At 39.9% G+C, this 24650-nt stretch overlaps 1 protein-coding gene across 4 annotated transcripts in view; it reads left to right on the top strand.

Moving 5' to 3' along the window:
- LOC139416214 (sodium/potassium/calcium exchanger 2-like) overlaps nucleotides 1-24443 on the top strand; it is a 168057-nt gene extending 143614 nt beyond the window's left edge. For all 4 annotated transcript variants that reach the window (XM_071164624.1, XM_071164623.1, XM_071164621.1 and 1 more), the window contains 4 exons: nucleotides 6906-7040; nucleotides 7381-7470; nucleotides 16887-17053; nucleotides 22125-24443. In XM_071164624.1, the coding sequence (XP_071020725.1) occupies nucleotides 6906-7040; nucleotides 7381-7470; nucleotides 16887-17053; nucleotides 22125-22374 (642 nt within the window). In that variant the 3' untranslated portion in view covers nucleotides 22375-24443. The remainder of the gene's footprint in view (nucleotides 1-6905; nucleotides 7041-7380; nucleotides 7471-16886; nucleotides 17054-22124) is intronic.
- Nucleotides 24444-24650: the final 207 nt, after the last annotated feature.

Below are 24650 nucleotides of genomic sequence, written 5' to 3'. Positions count from 1 at the left end.
ACAGTTGAAGAGGTGACTCCGGGATACTGGCCTTCTAGGCAGAGTTCCTCTGTCCAGTGACTGTGTTCTTTTGCCCATCTTAATCATTTATTGGCCAGCCCGAGATGAGACTTTTTCTTTGCAAGCACAGCACTTATACATTATGACCTCAGCTTGAATACCACCACCATGTAAGCAGCTGTGTTGTTGCCGAGCAAAAGACTCGGTGTTAGAACTCTGCACTTCGGGAAAAAAATATGTTAGCATTGTCAGAAATGCTAGAAAAAGGTAGCACATTGTTGGTTCTTATTGGACAGAAATGAGCACGTGAGAGCGAATAATTATATATTTAATCAAAACGATTGACCCTAGAAACTTATTCAGCCCGAAAGGTGGCAAATCTAATGGCCCCTTTATGTACGCTGTAGTCTCGTTCTTATCCGACGCCTAGATATTGAGCTACTTCTGACCAATCATTTTTGATTTTTTTCCCCCAATGCTGTTTAAAATCCAGTATGTGGTTCTCGGTAAGGAACGGACAGCTCATGACAAGAAGCTGGGAGTGTGTTTTATACCTCCAGTCCAGTTGATTTGCAAATTTTCATCAATATTGGTGTCATATTGGCTTAGATATAATGTTAGAGAGATTTTAATTTGAGCTGTGGGGATGATAATGTGGGGACGATAATGGATGAATGTCTTTGAGATAAAGAATCCCACACTGGGAGCTGTACTTCAGCATAGTGAGAAGAGAAGTTCTGTGGGATTGATGCAAAGGTGGAAATGACCTCAGCGTGGGTCATTATTGTTGGTAATCTCCCAGCATGCCTGTGGGTGCAATTATACCCCTCTCTCTCCCGCTGCCCACCACCTCAGGATGCGTGAAACTCAAACACACTCACAACAGTAGCACCGGCACGAGCAAGGAGACTTTCCTTGCTTCACTATGCCGTGCCAGGTAAGCAGATGGCACAGCATGCTACCAGAGTGATCAGGCGCTCACTCAAAGTGACAAAGAGGAAGGGAAACAGCCTCACTGGCAAGACCAGAATAAATGGCATTATGACCTATCCCATGGTGAATCCATCCTGTACATCAAGGACAATTTGGTGTATTCAAGCAGAGCCAATGAACTTCAATTGCACTTGTTTTTTTAAATGCTGTAAATATCTAACAATCACCCATCAAGATGTAATACCCTTTAATACTTTTTGTTGCCATTATCTTATTCCATTTCTTCTTATTATTATTATTATATATATTTTTTTATATTAAAACATACAATCTACTTGCAGTGAAGCCTCTCAACATCTACATCACATTCAGTTATCTAACAGACTCCCATCCAGAGCGACCCACAGAAGCAACCACGGCCATCGCCCTGCTCAAGGGCTCATCGACAGATCTCCCACAATGTCAATAACGGGGACTCAAACCAGCGATTTGTCCCTCCACAGTTCCCCAAGAGCTGCAACTCAACCACCCAAGACCCCCCCCCCCCCCCTGAGTGAAATAAAACAATTCAGTTCCCCACCCCCAAGACCCCTGTCCCCAAATCCCCATCCCCCAAAGCGCCAACAATCAACAAAATGAATACAATTTTAAAAAAGAATGACAGGCTGATCAGCCTCAGGCAAGGAAAACAAAAGACATCAAGGACAACAAAAATCATAACAGCAAGGCCAACTGAAGATGTTTGAGTGCATGTATGGCATTATTTACATGTGTGTGTGTGTGTGTGTGTCCCAGTGTATGTGCACGTGTATACATTTGAATGAGAGTGTGTTTTTGCATGTGTACAAACACCTAACTGCATCAGCCTCAGGCAAACAGGCATTAGCTGTAACAACACTGCTCCTCAGTGTCATTCAAACTTACTTGTTATTTTTGGACCTTTTTTTCTTCTTTTATCTTTGATCGTCATTCTATCCCTTGCCCAGCAACTGTTATAACTCTTGTTTCTACAAACGTTTACCAAAACATAGATACCAAAGTTAGATATCATACCTCCAAAATCTTTAACAAATTGAGCTGTATTACTCACAAAGGATATGTCATGTTTTTGTTTACATTGGGATTCATTCTTAATGAATCTTAAAGGGGCAATATACAATTGGTACATCCATTTTAGACTTTTAAATTCATTATACATACCCATTGATTCTTGAAGAATATAACTTATTTTGAGCTTAGTTTTTTGTATTTGTATTTATTAGGGATCCCCATTAGCTACTGCCTCTTCTTGGGGTCCAAACACATTAAGGCACTTACATCACACATAAAACAAAAGGTAAAACATTACATCATATAACATTATTAGACCACTAAATACTGTATCTAGAATACAATGTATAATACCACCATACAGCAATATTTCAATGTATGTGTGTGTAGAGTGTCTGTGCTAGCGTGTGTTTCTGTATGTGTGTGTCTGTGCCTGTACCTGTGTGTGTGTCACTTCACACTCTCCGCTATTCCATAAGGTGTATTTTTATGTGTTTTTTTCAAATCTGATTCTACTGCTTGCATCGGTTACCTGATGTGGAATAGAGTTCCATGTAGTCATGGCTCTATGTAGTATTGTGCGCCTTCCATAGTCTGTTCCGGACTTGGGGATTGTGAAGAGACCTCTGGTGGTATGTCTTGTGGGGTATGGATGGGTGTCATTTTGATCTCATCGATGGTCAGTCCTTCCATCCATATCTCTGTCTATGAATTTGAGAGTAGTTACATTTCTCCAGACCCATCCCGCAGCTGTTTACCAAAATGGTTCACACTTTGCTGTTGTTTGAATGGCATATTACCCTGTCAAATGAACTGTATTACTCACAAAGGATATGTCATGTTTTTGTTAACATTGGGATTAATTATTGATTAATCTTAAAAGGGCAATCTACATATTGGACAAATTTAAAGTTGTTAAGCAAAATCAGCTTCACTTCGGATCTTATAATCATCTACAGATATCTTTGCCATCACTGGAAAAACATTACTCGTCCTTCCCCATTCCACAACCCACCAGTCACACTGAAAAATGCTCTGGGTAACAAAAGGGATCCCCTTGATTTTCAGCAATTTTTTATAGTCTTTTTCACACAGGCTTGCCAGTGCTTTGAAATAGATCTTACTGGTTGTTGTCCTCTAAACGCCGATACATTTTTGTATCTACCTAGTTTATTTTTAAAGTTATTTTTTAGTTTTGAACTCTCTATTATTACGCATTGGGAATGTAGGACAGTCTTAGAATAAACTACGGAAAGAAGCTGGTGAAATTGAGCCTTGTTGGTAATATGGCCATGCACATCGATCAATTCAGCTGCACCCCATCAGTTTTATGATCTATTGATCTATGATCTATTGCTAATAATAGTCATCACCTTAACCCTCATCACTCATACTGTTGCTCAGATTAATATCTATGGGCTAACTATTGTTTGCTCTAAAAAGAGGGATGTTACCTTCAGCAAACAATTTTCACAAATTCAAACTTTGAGTTGCACGAAAACCAAACTCAACTTATGATTGATAATCTTTTGTAATATAAATGAGTTGATGGTTTCAACAAATTATTTCTACATGTTTCTAATTCACCACCTCAGAAAGTACACACCCCCTGACTTGTTTTTTAAATTTTGTTGTGTTACAGCCTGAATTAAAAAAACATTTTTATTGAGATTTTCTGTCACTGGCCGACACACAATACCCCATAATTACAAATAAAAAGCTGAAATGTCTGAAGTCAATAAGTATTCAACCCCTTTGTTATGGCAAGCCTAAATAAGTTCAGGAATAAAAATGTGCTTAATAAGTCACATAATAAGTTGCATGGACTCACTCTGTGTGCAATAACAGTGTTAAATATGATTTTTGAGTGACTACTTCATCTCTGTACCCCACACATTCAATTATCTGTAAGGTCCCTCAGTTGAGCAGTGAATTTCAATCACAGATTCAACCACAAGGACCAGGTATGTTTTCCAATGCCTCACAAAGAAGGTAGACAGGTAAAAAAAAAGCAGACATTGAATACCCCTTTGAGCATGGTGAAGTTATTAATTACACTTTGGATGGGGAATCAATACACCCAGTCACTACACAGATACAGGCGTCCTTCCTAACCGGAGAGTTGCCGGAGAGGAAGAAAACCGCTCAGGGATTTCACCATCAAGCCAATGGTGACTTTAAAACAATTACTGTGATAGGAGAAAACTGAGGATGGATCATCAACATTGTAGTTACTCCACAATACTAACCTAAATGGCAGAGTGAAAACAAGGAAGGCTGTACAGAATACAATATTCCAAAACATGCATCCTGTTTGCAATAAGGCAGTAAAGTAAAATTATCAAAAATGTGGCAAAGAAATTAACTTCATGTCCTGAATACAAAGCGTTATGTTTGGGGCAAACACAGCACATCACTGAGTACCACTCTGACCAGAAATAACCCTGAAGGAGCGGCAAAGCTCCACAGCAGAAATTAGTATCTGTCCATAGGACCACTTTAAGCCGTGCACTCCACAGAGCTGGGCTTTACGGAAGAGTGGCCAGAAAAAAAGCCATTGCTTTAAGAAAAAAAAATATGCAAACACGTTTGGTGTTCGCAAAAAGGCATGTGGGAGACTCCCCAAACATATGGAAGAAGGTACTCTGGTCAGATGAGAATAAAATTATGCTTTTTGGCCATCTATGTCTGGCGCAAACCCAACACCTCTCATCACCCCGAGAGCACCATGTTTTTCATTGGCAGGGACTTTGAAACTGGTCAGAATTAAAGGAATTATGGATGGTGCTTAATACAGGGAAAGTCTTGAGGGAAACCTGTTTCAGTCATCCAGAAATTTGAGACTGGGATGGAGGTTCACCTTCCAGCAGGACAATGACCCTAAGCATACTGCTAAAGCAACACTTGAGTGGTTTAACGTGAACCATTTAAATGTCTTGGAATGGCCTAGTTAAAGCCCAGACCTCAATCCAATTTAGAATCTGTGGTATGATTTAAAGATAGCTGGACACCAGCGGAACCCATCCAATTTGAAGGACCTGGAGCAGTTTAGTCTTGAAGAATGGGCAAAAATCCCAGTGACTAGATGTGCCAAGCTTATAAAGATATACCCCAAGAGACTTGCAGCTATAATTGCTGCAAAAGGTGACTACTTCTTGTTTGCTTCACAATAGAAAATGTTTTTCATCTTTAAAGTGGTCGGTATGTTGTGTAAATCAAATTCTATAACCCCCCCCCAAAATCCATTTAAATTCCAGGTTGTAAGGCAACAAAATAGGAAAACTGCTAAGGGGGTGAATACTTTCGCAGGCCACTGTATGCAAATGTGTTATTTCTGTATTTAATTTTCAGTATATTCATAACATTTCTAAAAACATGTTTTCATGTTATCATTATGGGTTATCGTCTGTAGATGGGTGAGATTTTTTGTTGCTTTAATCCATTTTGAATTCAGGTTGTAACACAACAAAATATGGAATAATTCAAGGAGTATGAATACTTTTTGAAGGTAATGTAGATCTGTGTTTCTCCTCCTACCTCTCTAATAGGAAGCAATACATCAATATTGGATAGTCCAGGTCTGAGGAGTCTGCAGTCACAGGGGTCAGTGCTGAGCCCTATCCTGTTTTTAATTTACATGCTCCCTCTCGGCCAAATCCTCAGAGATTATAACATCAACTTCACCTGCTACCTTGACTATACCCAGATTTATATTAACACTAAACCGGACATTCAGCAGCTAGCAAAACTCAGCAGCTGCATAGAAGACATCAGGGCATGGATGGAAGAGAACTTCCTCCAGTTGAACAGTAACAACACTTAGGCTGTGCTTATTGGGACACCCAAGCAGGTCATCAGTGGTGGAAACATCTAACCTACAATCAATGGCCAAGCCTTCCACCTGTTCTCTGTCATCTCCAACCTGGGAGTCAAGTTGGATCCTTCTCTGTCCTTCGATGCCCACATAAAACAAATATGTAAAACGTAATTTTTCCATCTTAAAAACATGACTAGATGTTGTCAAGATCTTTGCAGATGAGCCAAAAATACCAAATGCCATTGCGCAGGTTCTTAAGTTCTTAAGCTTGTTCCTCATGTTTTAGCTAGAGCAAATCATGCCTTTGATAGTGTGATTGATACCACTCTTTGACTCAATAATGAAATATATCAGGTTACTGATGGATGGGTTTGGATTTTGTCAAGAATAGGCCTGCTTGGATTAATGTCATGCAGTGAGTCACTTTTCAGTGGAAAAGTGAGCCACTGCCTACTTCCATGTCACCTACACAGCGATGCAGACTCTTATCTTCCGAAGTTGAGGTCTCTCACCTGTTTGGTATTCAGATGACCACACTGAGGGTCCAGCAGTCCAGACATGTCATAGTACCTGATAAGTAGAGTGTCGGACTCCTCCAGGCTTGAAGCAATCTTCCTAATCTCTGTCATCAAACACCACTCTCTTAAGGTCACTGAGAGTGAGGGCATGCTGACCAACTCTATCATCAATTCCTAAGGCCTTTAGTTGTCAATGTTATTTATCATCAAAATCGTCATAATAATATTTTCCCACCAGAAAATATTTTTGCTTATTGAATAGAGTTCAAGTGGTGATGAAATAAATCACAAGAGCCTTTGTTTCAATCACAGTCCAGGTGCCCATGGATGTGCCTGACTTGACTCCCTGAACATTTTGTAAAACTGTGTATTGTAGAGCTTCAAGATGGCTGACCCTGACTGCACCACATGACCCATTGAAATTATTTTTGAGCACAGATTTCTCCAAACCAATGTATCCATTCTGCGACTTTCTCTTTTCTTTGAAGCTATCACATTATTTCCATTCACCTGCAACAAGAACTCAGATGTGCGAGTGATTTTTGAATTTTGAAACTGTATCCATACTGAAAGCTCTCTCTTCTTAGGCTGAGGATGAGGAGGATGAGGACCAGCCTCTGAGCCTGTCCTGGCCAGACACCATGCGCAAGCGTTTCACCTACCTCTTAATCATGCCTATCATCTTCCCTCTGTGGCTAACACTGCCCGATGTCAGGAAACCAGTAAGTGCTTCTCGTCCATTTCTATCTCTTACTGTTCCAGTTTGTCAGATAGAGAATTAGACATGTGTCCCAAATGGCACCATATTCCCTATGTAGTGCACTACACCCTATGGGCCTTGGTCAAAGCTAGTATAGGGAATAGGGTGCCATTTGTGACACAGACATAGAGAGAAAGACTAATGTTTGATATGAACTGTATCTGTTTACTTATTTTTCTATAACTGGTAATTGTGTGATGTGTTATTTGCTGTAGATACCTGTATACCGTAGTATTGAGGCTTCATTTCTGTAATTTCCATCTTTATAGTAACTATATATTTTTCCTCCTTTTGTCTAACAGACTGCAAAGAAGTTCTTTCCCATCTCATTTCTGGGCTCTATCTGCTGGATTGCTGGATTCTCCTACTTAATGGTGTGGTGGGCTCACCAGGTACGTGGGGAACAGTGGAGGCTAAAATAATTGAACCGTTTTTCACACTACTGAGCCTTACCAAACCAAGCCAAACCAAGCTGTAATAAGCTGATCTGGTTATTCATAGGGCTGTGGCAGGTATAACATTTTGTCAGCCCGTGATTGTCAAGCAAATAACTGCCGGTCTCACGGTAATTGACTGTTAATTAATATAAACAAGTTTAGCATCTCCTGGCTTCCACACATAGCCTACAAGCCACTGATGCAGAACTTTGTAACTTCTACGTTTTAAAAAAGTCATATAAATCAATTTAATATGGACTACACCTTCACATTAAATCCATTATTTATTTTAGACAGTTCTAAAGAACCATGATATGAAGAAAATGTACTCTATTTCAGAAGAAATAGCCTTCCTCGTGTTAGGCCCTGATATGGCTATGCCATACAGCTGTGAACTACGCTAGTTAATTTAGCTGACAGGATTTGCTTAGAATTAGGGGGTATTAAAGTATGAAGAATACAATTGAACATGGCTTAATAAAATAGAAAGGATATTTTCTCCAAATGATTTCAAAGGAAGTGAGCACCTTCGGCTTTTCCTGTGTTGAGCGGTTAACAAAGAAACTGGTCCCACTATATGCTTAATTTAGAGTTATTTATGGAACTTTAGTTGTGTTTGGATTTTGAATCAATTCTAAGGCTGCATGAGGAGACTCTAATGATGATTTGAAAAAAATAGCATGAAAGGCATGAGCTCTAATTTGTTTCTTGTGCAAGCTGCACACACTTCATCAGTCTCTCATTCACAATTTGACAAGCACTTGATAATATTCACCAGACCTTATTAGCCAATGCCCGTCAAGTGATTGGGTCCTTCTCACAGGCATTTCAGCTAAAAAGTAGGCTACAAGTAAATGAAGACAGACACATTGGGGACAAAACTGTGCGCGTTCCTTTTATTGAATTCCGAGGCAAATATTAAAGATGTTAGAACTGTCAACGTTTAGCCTACTTTTCGTCAGCCAGCAAGTTATCCTGCCTCTTGTCCATCCTTAAAGGGTTCTCCTAATCCTGTTCGAGTGGGCGGATTTCCTCATCTTTCTCGCCAGCCATGATTTTGGGCAGCTCCATGGTAAGAAATGTCACTGTTCCTGGTGCAAAAACACTGCTGTCCTGGAGCTCCAGTAAATTATATTACAAAGCTGCTCCAGAATGTTCTACGCCAGGATATGGAAATCAATTCTATTGTAGTCCATGTCTGTTTTAATGATATGTGACTAACCACCTGGATTTGGTCTTATGTAGCAAATTTTTTAATTGTGTTTCTGACTTTGGATAAAAGTAGAGACTCAGAGCAACATAATGGTATATCATAAACTGCATTTTTGAGAAAATGGCGTTTGAATGTTTTGGTATCTTAAGAAGAGATCTTCTTTGTCTACACCCATTCAACCTCGTTCACACTGTTTTAAGCTTTAGCCCCACCCATCTCGTTTCGCCCTTGCAGCCTTCAGAGCGCACACTTGATGATAATTTGTTTACCTCTTGATACCATGAAAACAGCCTAACCAGCTCTGCTGGCAACAATTTCATTATGCTTTTTTGCCAATGTTTACTGACACCTGCCATATTCAGCGGGTGTTGTACACTTTACCTTAAGACATGTAGCTAGCTAGTTAGGTAAACAATAAACCTAGCTAGGTAAGCAACATGTAAGATCACACACGTCACATAACGTTAGCAGACCAGCCAGCCAGCTAACGTTAGCTGGTTAAACAACAATGAAATAGTGCCAAATCATGTCATTCCTACCCTGCAAGAATCTTCTGGAAGCTAACCAACTAGATTCAATGTTAGCTTGCCTGTTTGGGAAAGGCTTGCCGTTAGCGGGACACCTCGACAACATCCGGTGAAATTGCAGAGCGTGAAATTCAAACAACAGTATTATAAATATTTAACTTTCATAAAACCACAAGTGTAATATATAAAAATAAAGCTTAACTTCTTGTTAATCCAGCCGCCGTGTCAGATTTCAAAAAGCAAACCATGCGATTATCTGAGGACAGCGCCCCGCATACAAACACATGACAATCATATTTCAAACAGGTAGGTGCGACACAAAAGTCAGAAATAGCGATATAAAAAATGCCTTACCTTTGATGATCTTCTTCTGTTGGCACTCCAAAAGGTCCCATTTACATCACAAATGGTCCTTTTGTTAGATAATGTCCTTCTTTATATCCATAAAAACTCATTTTAGCTGGTGCGCTTCAGTCAATAATCCACCCATTTTCCCTCCATCAAAATGCATACAAAATGAATCCAAAACGTTACTAATAAACTTTTCCAAACAAGTCAAACAACATTTATAATCAAACCTTAGGTATCCTAATATGCAAATAAACAATCAAATTGAAGACGGAGAATCGTTATTATCTTTACCGGAGAAAAATACCAAAGAACGCACTTTCTTCCACACGCTTGGAAACACTACAGCCAAAATGGGAGCCACATAGAAAAACTACCATTTCTGGGAAATTTTTCAAAAACCAGCCTGAAATTCTTTCTAAAGACTGTTGACATCTAGTGGAAGCCCTAGGAACTGCAATCTAGGAGGACTTGGCCTTATAATTAAAGTAATAGCCATTGAAAAAAGTGGTAAACTGACATTTTATTTTTTGGGGATGGTTTGTCCTCGGGGTTTCACCTGCCATATCAGTTCTGTTGTTATTTTAACAGTTTTAGAAACGTTAGAGTGTTTTCTATCCTAATCTACCAATTATATGCATATCCTAGCTTCTGGACCTGAGTAACAGGCAGTTTACTTTGGGCACGCTTTTCATCCGGACGTCAAAATACTGCCCCCTAGCCCAAAGAGGCTAGCTAACATTAGGCTCTAACTAGTACAGCAAATGGCTTTGGGATACGAATAATAACATCATAAACATAATGTTAGCTAGGGAGCCAGCCAGCTAACGTTAACTAGCTAGTTAACAGTACACTTTACCTTAAGACATGTAGCTAGCTAGCTAGGTAAACAATGAATCTAGCTAGGTAAACAACGTGTAAGATCACACACGTCACGTAACGTTAGCTAACGAGCCAGCCAGCTAACATTAGCTAGTTAAATAACAATGAACATAGTGCCGAATCATGTCGTTACTACCCTGCATGAATCTGCTGGGAGCTAACCAACCAGGTTCAATGTTAGCTAGCTAACATTAGGCTCTAACTAGCGAAGTAAATGGTTCTGGGAAACAAATAATAACATCATACACTTAACGTTAGCTAGGGAGCCAGCCAGCTAACGTTAGCTAGCTAGCTAACAGTACACTTTAACTTGAAATGAAACCACTTTCTGTCAAAATTTGAAACGTTTAATATCTGAAAATGTAGCAAGCTAGACTATCTTACCCGCATAAATCATCATGCATGATGGACGCGTCTCCCTATCACGGATGCCCTTAGTTTGAAGATGTAATCCGGAGACAGGTGTCTCTATTTCTTTAGCGATCATCTAATTCTACTGATTTCAAAACTCGATCCAGAAAGTGGAGAGCAACACTTATGCAGCTCCACTACAGAATATTTTTTTTAAAAGCTGCGTTCGACAGGATTAACCAACACAGACTGACCAGCTAAAATAGACAGAAGCCTTCTATATGGCAGACCAATCTGAACTCCTCTCTTGGCGTCCAGCCCACTCATTATCTCAGCCAATCATGGCTAGTGGGAAGGTTGCTTGTCTTTTTCTGTAGCTTAACCAACAGGGCTCGTAATTTAACAGTTATTTTTCATATTTACAGATGGCATGTAAGTTTGTTATTAAGGCACATGAAATTTCCAAAGTTCCAAAAGGCGTTTCTGACACAAAAAAAAAACGCATTTTGATGAAAAAAAAAAATATATAAAAATGGCTCTCCTGTGAAGTCGTGACTTGCGACATACGCCTAGTTTCCTGAAACGGGTCACATATTATGAAGGGCAGCTCTGAACAGTTGAACCTGGATTTTAAATAGCTGACAGATTCTCTGCTAGACACTAATAACATGTGCATTATATCTGGCCCTGTGCTCACTCTGAATGGTGACATTGAACGCTTTAGCAGTATTCTTTCTCTTCAGATGGCTCATTCATCACAAAACCTACTGATGTTGGTGATTTACTTTAATGATTTTTTAATTAGCAAGATTAGCAAATTTAGGCATGACATGCCAGCAACAAACGCTGACACTACAAATTCAAATTTTGAAAGACAAGCGTTGTAATTTTGAAATCCGTAAAGTGAGTGTGGAAGAGGTGAAAAAAATATTGTTGTCTATTAACAATAACAAGCCACCGGGGTCTGACAACTTGGATGGAAAATTACTGAGGATAGTAGTAGACAATATTGCCACTTCTATCTGCCATATCTTCAATCTAAGCATACTAGAAACTGTGTGCCCTCAGACCTTTAGTGAAGCAAATTTAATTCCATTACCCAAGAATAGTAAAGCCCCCATTACTGGCTCAAATAGCCGACAAATCAGCCTGTTACAAACTTTTAGTAAACTTTTGGAAAGAATTGTGTTTGACCAGATAAAATGCTATTTTACAGTAAACAGATTCACAACAGACGTTCAGCATGCTTATAGGGAAGGACATTCAACAAGCATGGCACTTACACAAATGAATGATGATTGGCTAAAATAAATTGCTGATAAAAAGATTGCGGGAGCTGTTTTGTAAGACTTCAGTGCGGCTTTTGAAATTATCGATCCCAGTCTGCTGCTGAAAAAACATCTGTGTCATGGCTTTACACTCCCTGCTATATTGTTGATAAAGAGTTACCTGTCTAACATAACACAGAGGTTGTTCTTTAATGGAAGACTCCAACATTATCCAGGTAGAATCAGGAATTCCCCAGGGCAGCTGTCTAGGCCCCTTACTTTTTTTCAATCTATACCAATGACATGCCACTGGCTTTGAGTAAAGCCACTTTGTATGTGGATGACTCAACACTATACAGGTCAGCTACTACAGCGAATAAAATCACTGCAACACTTAACAAAGAGCTGCAGTCAGTTGGGGTGACTAAACTGCTTGGAGTAACCCTGGATTGTAAACTGTCATGGTCAAAACATGTTGATACAACAGTAGTAAAGATGGGGAGAAGTCTATCAACAAGGCATGTCCTACAGGCCCTAGTTCTGTCGCACCTGGACTACTGTTCAGTCATGTGGTCAGGTGCCACAAAGAAGGACCTCAGAAAATTACAATTGGCTCAGAACAGGGCAGCATGCATGGCTGGCCCATAAATGAACACAGAGAGCTAACATTAATAATATGCATTTAAATCTGTCATGACTCAAAGTGGAGGAGAGATTGACTTCATCACTACTTGTTTTTGTAAGAAGTGTTGACATGCTGAATGCACCGAGGTGTCTGTTTAACCCGTGCGTTGTCTTAAGGGTAAAAAATGACCCACCACTATGTTTAACAGCAGACAAAAACCCTTAAATTATATTTTTTCAACATGAAATTTGATGACTTTTCCTAGAATGACCCCAACATTAGAAAAAGTGAATCATCGCTTTTGTTCATACTTCCGTGAAAGCTGTACACCACCAGGGTCATTTTTGACCCGGCAGTTATAAAATCATTTACACACCACAAAAACCACAAAGACACACACACACACACACACACACACACACACACACACACACACACACACACACACACACACACACACACACACACACAATGAGAAATGGAGATTATCTGTGCTACTGATTGAACTCACCCAGCAGCTCCTGAAGAGGAAGATCACCATGGTTGGCACAGTTAGAAAGAACAAGCCTGAGCTCCCCCCTGCAGTCCTCGCAACAAGGGGGAGAGAGGCCTTCTCATCAAAGTTTGCCTTCACCCCCACCACCACTCTAGTTTCTAACCTTCCAAAGAGGAACAAGAATGTGGTCCTCCTGAGCACACTGCACAATCAGTGATGTTGAGGACAGGAAGCCGTCATCCTGGACTACAATCACGATAAAGGAGACATGGACAACCTGAACAAGGTGATTGGAACTTACAGCTGCAGGAGGATGACTGCCCGCTGGCCCCTGGTCATCTTCCATAACATAATTGATGTGTAGTCATACAATGCCTTCGTGATATGGAACAAGATCAACCCTACCCTGATGCCTGATAAGCGGAACAAGAGGATGGTATTCCTGGAGCAGCTGGGAAAGGCACTTGTAACCCCAAACATTCAAAGAAAGTAGTGCCTCCTCCACAGAGCAACCACTGCAGCGCTTGTGAAAGCTGTTCACGAGGCTGAATCTTGTCCTGATCTACCCAAGGCTGCAGCTGGGGCAGGCAAGAGGAGGACATGCCAATTCTGCCCCCCAAAGAAGGACTGTAAAAACAAATACTATGTGCTGCACATGAGAAATACATCTGCAAAGTCCATGTACACACACTTACATACTGTCCTACATGTGCTAATTAGATTTGATTGATTTATGTTCTTCACGTTTTTGTTTTGTATCTATAATCTTATTTTATTCTTATTTATTGTTGTTGTTTATACACCTTGTGCGTGGGGGCAATGGTTAAAAAATAGGAGAAGAATAGTATTTTGTAGTTGAATTCCTCATTGTAGAGTATATAAGAATATATCACTATGTTGCCAAAAAGGTTCAAGACTGCTATTGTTTCCCTTCAATAAAATGCATTCAAAACTACTTTCTGCACATATCTTCTACTTTCTTTGGCTATACAAGTGCTATATCTTGCTAAAACATTTATGTTTACACCTATGCAGTACCTTTAGCAATAATAATAATAATAATAATTAACTTCTACTTTAATAAAGAAAACAATTATGACAGGTGTGTTGTAATAAAAGTGAGTGGTGTCCACTGATTAAATGCAGTCTTTCTGCATCGTGAGGAGGGAAATCCCAGATATTCACAAAGTTTGTGATGAATGACCGGTTGTTTCTTCATGCAAAAAAATATTTGGAGTTTAAATTTCAATTAAGCTGCTTTATTTTAGGGGTTTAGTGAAGGTGGGTCATGTTTTACCCTTAGGACAAGGGAAGTATACAGAATGTTAAGACTACACAAGGGTTAAACTACTAACACACAGTTCAGACACCCATGCATACTCCACAAGATATGCCACAAGAGGTCTCTTCACAATCCCCAATTCAAGAACAGACTATGGGAGGTGCACAGTACTACGCGGGGCCATGGCTACATGGAACTCTATTCTACATCAGGTAACTCATGCAAGCAGTAGGATCAGATTTAAAAGACGGATAAAAATACACCTTATTGAAAAACGGGGACCGTGAAGAAACACACAGGCACAGACACCCGTTTGCACATATGAATGGATTTTCTATTTGTAGATATGTGGTAGTAGAGTAGTAGCCTGAGGGAACACACTTTGTTGTTGCCTTGGCAGCAGCTAATGGGGATCCTTAATAAATATAAATTAGTAGGTCTAACAAACAGCAAAAGCACTAGCCTATGTCAATCTACTATCTCCCATAGTACAAAAGTTGAACTATTCTATTGGTCAACTTGTCCTTCTGTGCAGTAAATAAATATTTCAAACATACTCTGGGACAGTTGTGGGATGCAATAGATCCCAAATTAATAAAACCATACCATAAAAAAACTTTCAAAAGCAATGAGGCTGATGTAACAGATAAGAGCATTTAGCTTAAAATGTTAATAAACTATTAAGCTATACATTAAGTGTGCCCTCAGGCCCATACTCGACTACCACATATCTACAACACAAAATCCATGTGTACGCGTGTGCATAGTGTGTATGTTATTGTGTATTTGTATGCATGTGTCTGTGCCTATGTTTGTGTTGCTTCACAGCCCCTGCTGTTCTATAATCAAATTTTACTGCTTGTATGAGTTACTTGATGAGGAATAGAGTTCCATGTAGTCATGGTTCTATGTAGTACTGTGTGCCTCCCATAGTCTGTTCTGGACTGGGACTGTGAAGAGACCTCTGGTGGCATGTCTTGTGGGGTGTGCATGGGTTTCTGAGCTCTGTGCCAGCTGTTCAAACAGACAGCTTGGTGCATTCAACACCTCTCACAAATACAAATAGTGATGAAGTCAATCTCTCCTCCACTTTGAGCTAGGAGAGATTGACATGCATATTATTAATGTTAGCGCTCTGTGTACATCTAAGGGTCCGCCATGCTGCCCTGTTCTGAGCCAATTGCAATTTTCTTAAGTCCCTCTTTGTGGCACCTGACCACATGACTGAACAGTAGTCCAGGTGCAACAAAACTAGGGCCTGTAGAACTTGCCTTGTTGATAGTGCTGTTAAGAAGGCAGAGCAGCGTTTTATTAGAGACAGACTTCTCCCCATCTTAGCTACTGTTGCATCAACATGTTTTGACCATGAAAGTTTACAATCCAGGGTTACTCCAAGCAGTTTAGTCACATCAACTTGCTCAATTTCCACATTATTAATTACAAGATTTAGTTGAGGTTTAGGGTTTAGTGAATGATTTGTCCCAAATACAATGCTTTTAGTTTTTTGAAATATTTAGGAATAACTTATTCCTTGCCACCCATTCTGAAATGAAGTACAGCTCTTTGTTAAGTGTTGCAGTCATTTCAGTCACTGTAGTAGCTGACGTGTATAGTTTTGAGTCATCCGCATTCATAGACACACTGGCTCTACTCAAAAGTAAAGACTGAAAAAAACCTATAGAAATGTTGCGCAACATGAGCTCATGAGCTCTCTTGAAGTGTTTGATTAGATTTTCGATTCCATTTGCATTGATGTCAGAGTGACAAGAGAGCGCTTAGGACCAGGCAATTAGCACATTTGCTAAAAAGCATTAGAGCTTGAAGCAGCATAATTACCGTGACTAAGCGGTCACTTGGAATTTGACTTCCGTCATGATTCGTGACCGCCGTTGTGGCGGTAATAAGGTCACCGCAACAGCCCTAGTTATTCATACACCATAGCTGCTGAAAAATGCAGGATGGTTCAGTATTACATTTTGTGAAATCATGTTACCTTTTGTGAAGACACTAAACCACCTCCTCACACAGAACAACACACAAGCATGTTTTCAAGCAAGTGGGTAATTAGAAAAGTAGCAGGATATTCAGAGGGTTAGAATGCTGTGGGATTGTTATTAGCAGCCTTCTGTGAAATGTATTCAGGCTAAGACCTGGATGTCATTCAAAGCTAGACAGCACCAAATAGTCAGAGTGAGTGCCAAAGTATCTCCTGTCCCCAAATACTGGGATTTTCTCCTCATGCATGTTAACAGAATGGAGAAAAAAAATAAAAAATATGTCCAAAGTATAGCTCACTTTCATTCCTCTACTCAACCCCTCAGCGAAGAAAAAAAATATTTAGTTTTATTTACCCAATTTATTTCTCTTTTCTATCTACAGGTTGGAGAGACCATTGGGATTACAGAAGAGATCATGGGCTTGACTATATTAGCAGCTGGTACCTCCATTCCTGACCTAATCACCAGTGTCATTGTTGCACGGAAGGGGCTGGGAGACATGGCTGTGTCCAGCTCTGTGGGCTCCAACATCTTTGACATCACTGTTGGGTACGCTAATATCATCAGTACTGTGACCACTCTTCTATTGAATTACTAATTTCTTTTAATATCTGTTAGTTTCACATTTTGAAAGATAAGATTATTCTCACAGTGCTGGGGGAAGTTTTTACATATTACATAGTAACAGTCATATTACTTTGTTCTTATCCAATAGTGAATTTGGGATTCGCTAAAACCACAATAATTACACTTGGATACCATTTTCATAACAATTATTTCCATCTATATGATAAATGCTTGCCAGATATATGATGTAAAAGTTCATTGAACTTTGTTTTATTCTCTAATTCGTTTGATTGAATAAGGTTTGCCCATGGGTGACATGGAAGTTCCCACTGGAAGTTCCCACAAAAAAACCCACATCTAGCTAGTTGTTTCATCTAGTTATTTTTAAGTAACTCAACTTTTCGGTCAAGGTGTTACCTGAACTTAAAATGTTTAGTTGGATCAAACCTAGCTCCAACATGAGAAAAGGTAGGCAAAAATTCTGTCAACTTAAAATGATGTGTTTGCTCAATTTGCCTCATATGTTCATTCAACTAGATGTTTTAAATGTTTATATCTTACCTAAAAAATGCCTGTGGAACTAGTTACACACACAGTGCTGTTAACATACAATGTTTTCAACTTATATATTTGACGCACATGCTTACATTGTGCATGTTAATTTATACAGTAATTGTTATTTAACATGTCTTCAATTGGGATTTGAACTCACAACCTCTAGGTTTATAGCTTTCCGATCTTCCTGCTACGCCACCCTGTCTGTGTCAATTATCAGTTAATCAGACAATTTTTTCATAATTGATTTACTTATTTAAGCTATTTTAGGTTTTTCTGTATAGTTTTCTAATGTTGGTGGGGCATACTACTCTGTTTTAATGCTGCTCCTTAATCACTGTGATAAATAAAATATGTTTTCTTGAGTGTACTTATAACAGAGCCAAGATTTACGTTGAAGTGCAACGTTTAGCAATACTGTTGAGATCAGTTACCTGTCCTTTTCCATGACATAGACCATCCAGGTGAAAGCTATGATCCTTTATTGATGTCCCATGTTAAACCCACTTCATTAGTTTAGATGAAGGGGAAGAGGCACATTAAAGAAATATTTTCAAGCCTTGAGACAATTGAGACATGGTTTCCGTGTATGGGTGCTATTCAGAGGGCAAATGGACAAGACAAAATATTTACAGTGCCTTCAGAAAGTATTTAATACTTTAATACTTTTGCTGTGTTACAGCCTGAATTTTAAATGGATTAAATTGAGATGTTTTTGTCACTTGGCTTACCCAATAATGACATAGTGTAATTTTTTTTTTTTTTTATGTTCCAAATGTATTCAAATCTGAAATGTCAATAAGTATTCAACCCCTTTGTTATGGCAAACCTAAATAAGTTCAGGATTAAAATTTTGCTTAACAAGTCACATAATAACTTACATAGAATCACTCATTGTGCAATAATAGTGTTAACCATAATTGTTTAATGGTGAATACCTCACCTCTGTACCCCACATATACAATTATATGTATGGTTCCTCAGTCGAACAGTGAATTTCAAACACAGCTTCAACCAAAAAAACAGGGAGGTTCTTCCTCAAAGAAGAGCACCTATTGGTAGATGAGTAAAAAAAAGCAGACATTGAATATCCCTTTGAGCATGGTGTAGTTATTAATTAATTACACAATGGACGACAAAGATACAGGCATCCTTCCCAATTCAGTTTCCAGCGAGGAAGGAAACAGCTCAGGGATTTCACCATGAAGCCTTAAAAACAATTACAGATATTTTTTATTTATTTTTTTTTAATTTTACCCCTTTTTCTCCCCAATTTCGTAGTATCCAATTGTTGTAGTAGCTACTATCTTGTCTCATCGCTACAACTCCCGTACGGGCTCGGGAGAGACGAAGGTTGAAAGTCATACGTCCTCCGATACACAACCAACCAAGTCGCTGCTTCTTTAACACAGCGCACATCCAACCCGGAAGCCAGCCGCACCAATGCGCCGGAGGAAACACTGTGCACCTGGCCACCTTGGCTAGCGTACACTGCGCCCAGCCCGCCACAGGAGTCGCTGGTGCGCGATGAGACAAGGACACCCCTACCGACCAAGCCACCCCTACCGACACTAGGCCAATTGTGCGTCGCCCCACGGACCTCCCGGTCGTGGCCGGTTACGACAGAGCCTGGGCGCGAACCCAGGACTCTGATGGCACAGCTGGCGCTGCAGTACAGCGCCCTTAACCACTGCGCCACCCGGGAGGCCCAACAATTACAGATTTTAATGGCTGTGATAGAACAAAACTGAGGATGGATCACATGCATACACACATACACATGATAACATACACATACACACACACATATATATATATATATTTTCCAATTGGTAGTTACAGTTTTGTCCCATCGCTGCAACTCCCGTACAGACTCGGGAGAGGCGAAGGTCGAGAGCCATGCGTCCTCTGCAGTGGCAATTTTAGCATGTAAATCTTGGTGGTCAAAAAAAATAGTGGGATGCATGCCAGCAAAGCCACTAAACAATACATGAATTGCACTCAAACGGTGCCCACAAACGACCTACATAAAGCTGTCCCAACAGCAGTCCAAACATCTTACTACTGCTACACCTGGCTATCATCGGAGCCTTGTCTGGCAGCAAAGCAGTTCATTCAGCCTCATTTACTGCCTTTTAAAAATATATTGCTGATATGGCTGACTTGCTTAAACAAATGTGGTTTCTAATGACAATTGAGATGTACAAACTATGGCATAAGGGGACGACAAGTGGATAAGAGGCAAGCCGAGCTATGACGGATGTAGGCAATATAACTATTTGTTTAGCACTTTTGAAATGTACAGCAACAGAATTCAGAACATGGGCTGTTCTTACAGTGTTCTCACTCTACACCAAGTCATAACCATAGGATAAATAAAGGGGGCATATAAGCAGACATGGAAAGCTCTTACAATATTGGATGATAACCTTTCTCTAAAACAGGTTATAGGCTACATGTGCATCACCAAGTCAGAACAGTAGGCCAAATTAAGAGAGGCAAATAAGACCAAATTATTAGGGTGAGGCTCATGGACTTCTAACACCTTACTACACAACTTTCTTTCTTAGCTACAGTATACATATCTCCCTGGCATATACATATCCATGTTTAGACTCACCTTGTTGTGCTGTGCTCCCTTGAACAGGAAGGTGGCTATTTTCCCAGTCGGAGCTGGTTTAATCCCGACTTCCCAGTTGTCTTGAATTCACTGAAGTCAGGTTTTCGCAGTTCCAAGTTAACAGTTGTTTTGAACGCAGCACAAATCATGCTTCATTGACAGCATGGCCAATGTTGAATGTTTATCATTTTACACTTGTAAAAGAGCCCCTTAATCCCAGATTTGGGACCACACAGCCACTCCATATAGCAGGCTAGTAATTGCTTTGCAATGCTTGCAGTTAACATTAGGCACTGTCACTGATTCCTTCCATTGTTGAATTTGCGATTTCCATTTCGTGTAATGTTTATGTCCAATGGCCGATGAGCACCGATACGTTTTATCTATAATTTCTCTTCATTATTTATCTTCATATGAGAAGGATTTTCAAGTAGATTGTTGACTTGATTCAGGATGATGACTGCTAACTATAATTTTGAAAGTATGATGTTGACATCATCAGTCCAACCAACTGTAACGTGACTTGTCGTCATTTTATCTGTGGCCAATGACCTTGAGCCCTCTTGGATGGGCACTTCTAATGTAACTCTATGGCAGCACCCAAGTGGCTAGAATTTTCTCCCCTTAGACTTGCGGTGATGTAGTGTCCCCATGAGTGACTGAGCCAATCACGGCGCAACGCTCCGTATCTTCTGCTGGCTTACCCCGCCACCACAGAAAGAACTGAGCTAGGCTGAAACACCGACATTTTGGAGCTGCCTTACTCAAGAAAATAATAAAAGAGACCATGTTTGTATGCAGCTTTATTAACACAATGATATATATATATTTCTTTACATTGTTAGCAAATTGATATGTGACACGTATTGGCAGTGGTCCTCCGAAAGATGACCCTGCCAAGCCGCACTGCTTCTTGAAACACTGCTCGCTTAACCCGGAAGCCAGCCGCACCAATGTGTCGGAAAAAACACTGTACACCTGATGTCCGTGTGCATGCGCTCGGCCTGCCACAGGAGTCTCTAGAGCGCTATGGGACAAGGACATCCAAACCGGCCAGCCAAACCCTCCCCTAACCAGGACGATGTTGGGCCAATTGTGCGTCGCTTCATGGGTCTCCCGGTCATGGCCGGCTGCGACATAGCCCAGGGTTGAACCCTGATCTGTAGTGACTCCTCAAGCACTGCAGTGCCTTAGACCGCTGTGCCACTCAGGAGGCCCCAACAATTAACTTTTTGTCCTGAATACAAAGTTTGGGGCAAATCCAATACAACATTATTGAGTACCACACTCGATATTTTCAAGCATAGTGTTGGCTGCATCATGTTAAGGGTATGCTTGAAATCGTTAAGGACTGGGGAGTTTTTCAGGATAAAAATAAACTGAATGGAGCTAGGCACAGACAAAATCCTAGAGGAAAATCTGTTTCCGTCTGCTTTCCACCAGACACTGGGAGATTTCAGCAGGACTATAACTTAAAACACAAGGCTAAATATACACTGGAGTTGCTTACCAAGAAGATAGTGAATATTCCTGATTGGCCTGGTTACATTTTTGACTTAAATATACTTGAAAATATATGGCAAGACCTGAAAATGGTTGTCTAGCAATGATCAACAACCAATTTGACAGAGCTCAAGGAATTTTGAAAAGAATAATCGGCAAATGTTGCACAATCCAGGTGTGGAAAGTTCTTAAAGACCCAGATGGACTCAGCTGTATTAGCTGCCAAAGGTGCTTCTACAAAGTAGTGACTCAGAGGAGTGAATGTACATATGCAAATAAGATATTTCTGTAATTAATTTTCAAGACATTTGCAAAAATTCCTAAAAACATGTTTTCACTCTGTGTGTGTGTGTGTGTTTATTTTGTGTGTTTCAGCCTGCCATTCCCATGGCTCCTCTGGTCCATCATCAACAACATGCAGCCTGTGGCGGTGAGTTCTAACGGGCTGTTCTGCGCCATTGTGCTGCTGTTCCTCATGCTCATCTTTGTCATTATCTCAATTGCTGCCTGCAAGTGGCGGATGAGCAAACTGCTGGGCTTCATCATGTTCGTGCTCTACTTAGTGTTCCTGGTGGTCAGCGTTATGCTGGAAGACAAGATCATCGCCTGCCCTATATCCATTTGAAAATCCTCTCCCTCCACTCCTGCCAGAAAACATTCACCCCTAACACAAGATTCAAGAAGCATGGGGATGGGATGGAGGAAAGACTCCTACAAGAATGAGGCCGCAAGATATGGCTCAGCGGATTCATTGGTCGGAAGTAGATAAATAAAAAAATTGTGTGCGTGTAGATGGCTGGGGGTTTACATTTTTGGGGGGATGGTGGGTGGTGTATTAGCCAGATAGAGGAACAACTATGCCATCTTATGCATGTCACCTGTTTTACTAGATCAGTTGATTCTGGACTACTCCTAGCAGATTGAGGATTCTGACCTCCTGTGGACTTTGAGGTCAGGAAGTACACAAGAGACTTCTGACAAAGCTGGCTGAGCTTGGCACAACAGACCAGTGTTGCCACAATATTGTTCTCAGCTTCAGGATTGATTGTAAAAAAAAACTTTTCAAATAACACTTTGGATGACCCTCTAACTGACTTCACTGACTGACTAGATGACTTCTCTCAACTTGTCACTCCAGTGTCTGTTGTTCTAGTGAGTTTGATGATGTGCAACCCTTGGATGAAGGGATGTTGCTAATGCTACACACAAAGCATTGGTTTTACATAAGACTAAAATATGGTTTTGAGCCATAAACTTCTCCTCTCTTGTGTACTTAGTGACCAAGCATCAAAAGATGAAACAGTCCAAGCAGTTTTGCATGCAGAGCTGGAGATAGGAACAGATTTTTCCTAATTCATCTTGTGTTCTGTCCAAAAGCTCAAACTTTACATCCCCCTTTCCAGATGTCATTGCTCACCATGTCTCTTTGATTGACACACTAGCTATAATTACTGAAATAGTAGTAGCGTCAGTTGTACTGTCGCAGTAATATGTACTGTAGGTGGATTTTGACTCTTCCTGGGTCTTGATAGGCCTACTGATTATCTTATCCTCTTCTCCACCTGCCATTGGACATAAGAGTTCATAATGTACAGAGCTTGCCATTCTTCACACGCCAATTAAACTCTACTGGAAAATGTTGACTTGGAACCCAATTCAATCAATTTGCAGAAAAGGAAAACCGCACCACGATTGACCCAATGTTTATTCTGCAAAGGACAGATGTTTTCACACATCAATATCCAATGACTACGGACCTTATTCAGAGTTGAGATACGCGAATGCAACTGGTAATTTTGCATGAATCATTCATTCACATCTCAATTTAGCATAACGCCAACAGTCTGCAAGAAGAAGAGTTTCTGAGTGAAACCACAGGGTAGTTTTCCTTTATCTGCACATGATTGAATCAGCCTTAACTGTAGCATCTCAGAATATATAATAGCTTACAATGTTATTCACTCTGAATAAGCAAAGCATGTGTAAACTCAGATAGGACACTCATAACCAATATGTCTATGTCAAAATAAGGTAGTAGATAAAAGAACTGGCACTCAATGTTTGAAAGAATCATACAATGATCTATTTAGATTAGTGAATGTTTAGCACACTCTTGAAATTAAGACTTGAATATTCAGGCTCCTAGAGAAGTTTATAGTAGGAGGGAAATGCATGATAAAAAAATATCAGGCTGAATTGTGTTATACCTGTGAGAATTTTCTCTCAAAAAATAATGAATTGTCTAATATTTAACATTTCGCTATTTCTTTGACACAATAATATTAGGCTTCTATGTACAAAATGTCAACAAATATGTGTGGTTAATATCTATCAACCTTGTGCAATTTATTTTCAATTGAAAGGTGTTTTTGTCTGCATATATGCAGTCTGTATACTCTCTGTATACAGTAATAGCAAATCAATTGAGGTTATATTACCAGTATTTTGCAGCAAACTGAAACATGCACACAGAATTATTGAATTATGTATTAAGTTAGCAATTCTCATGCAGTCATTTTCACAGTCACCCACGCTGTACTTCAAGTTAGTGTTCCTTATTTTTATTACCAATTAACCATCGAGTGACTTTTACGAAGAAGTATCAATCAACAGTAGTGACCATGATCCTCACACAAAAATCTGCAAAAAGCCATTTTGGTTTTGCTTATACAACAAAGTGATTAGATAACTCAACATATAACATATAATATAACCTTACGTCTTTGGTTTTGAATTCAAATTCACTCCACTCAGAGGTAAAAGCCTATTCTGGCAAAGAGCCTCCTCACAAGAAACAGTCAACTTCTAGGAACATGGATATCACAAAACCAACAGCAATATACTGTATGTACTGTATGTGTCAGGGTTAGGGTCAATTATTTTATATATATATATATATAT

The sequence above is a fragment of the Oncorhynchus clarkii genome, chromosome 9 (assembly GCF_045791955.1).
Source record: "Oncorhynchus clarkii lewisi isolate Uvic-CL-2024 chromosome 9, UVic_Ocla_1.0, whole genome shotgun sequence".
Classification (NCBI taxonomy): Eukaryota; Metazoa; Chordata; class Actinopteri; order Salmoniformes; family Salmonidae; genus Oncorhynchus; species Oncorhynchus clarkii.
The sequence above is the reverse complement of the archived record's forward strand: the minus strand, read 5'-3'. Positions and strand labels throughout refer to the sequence as shown.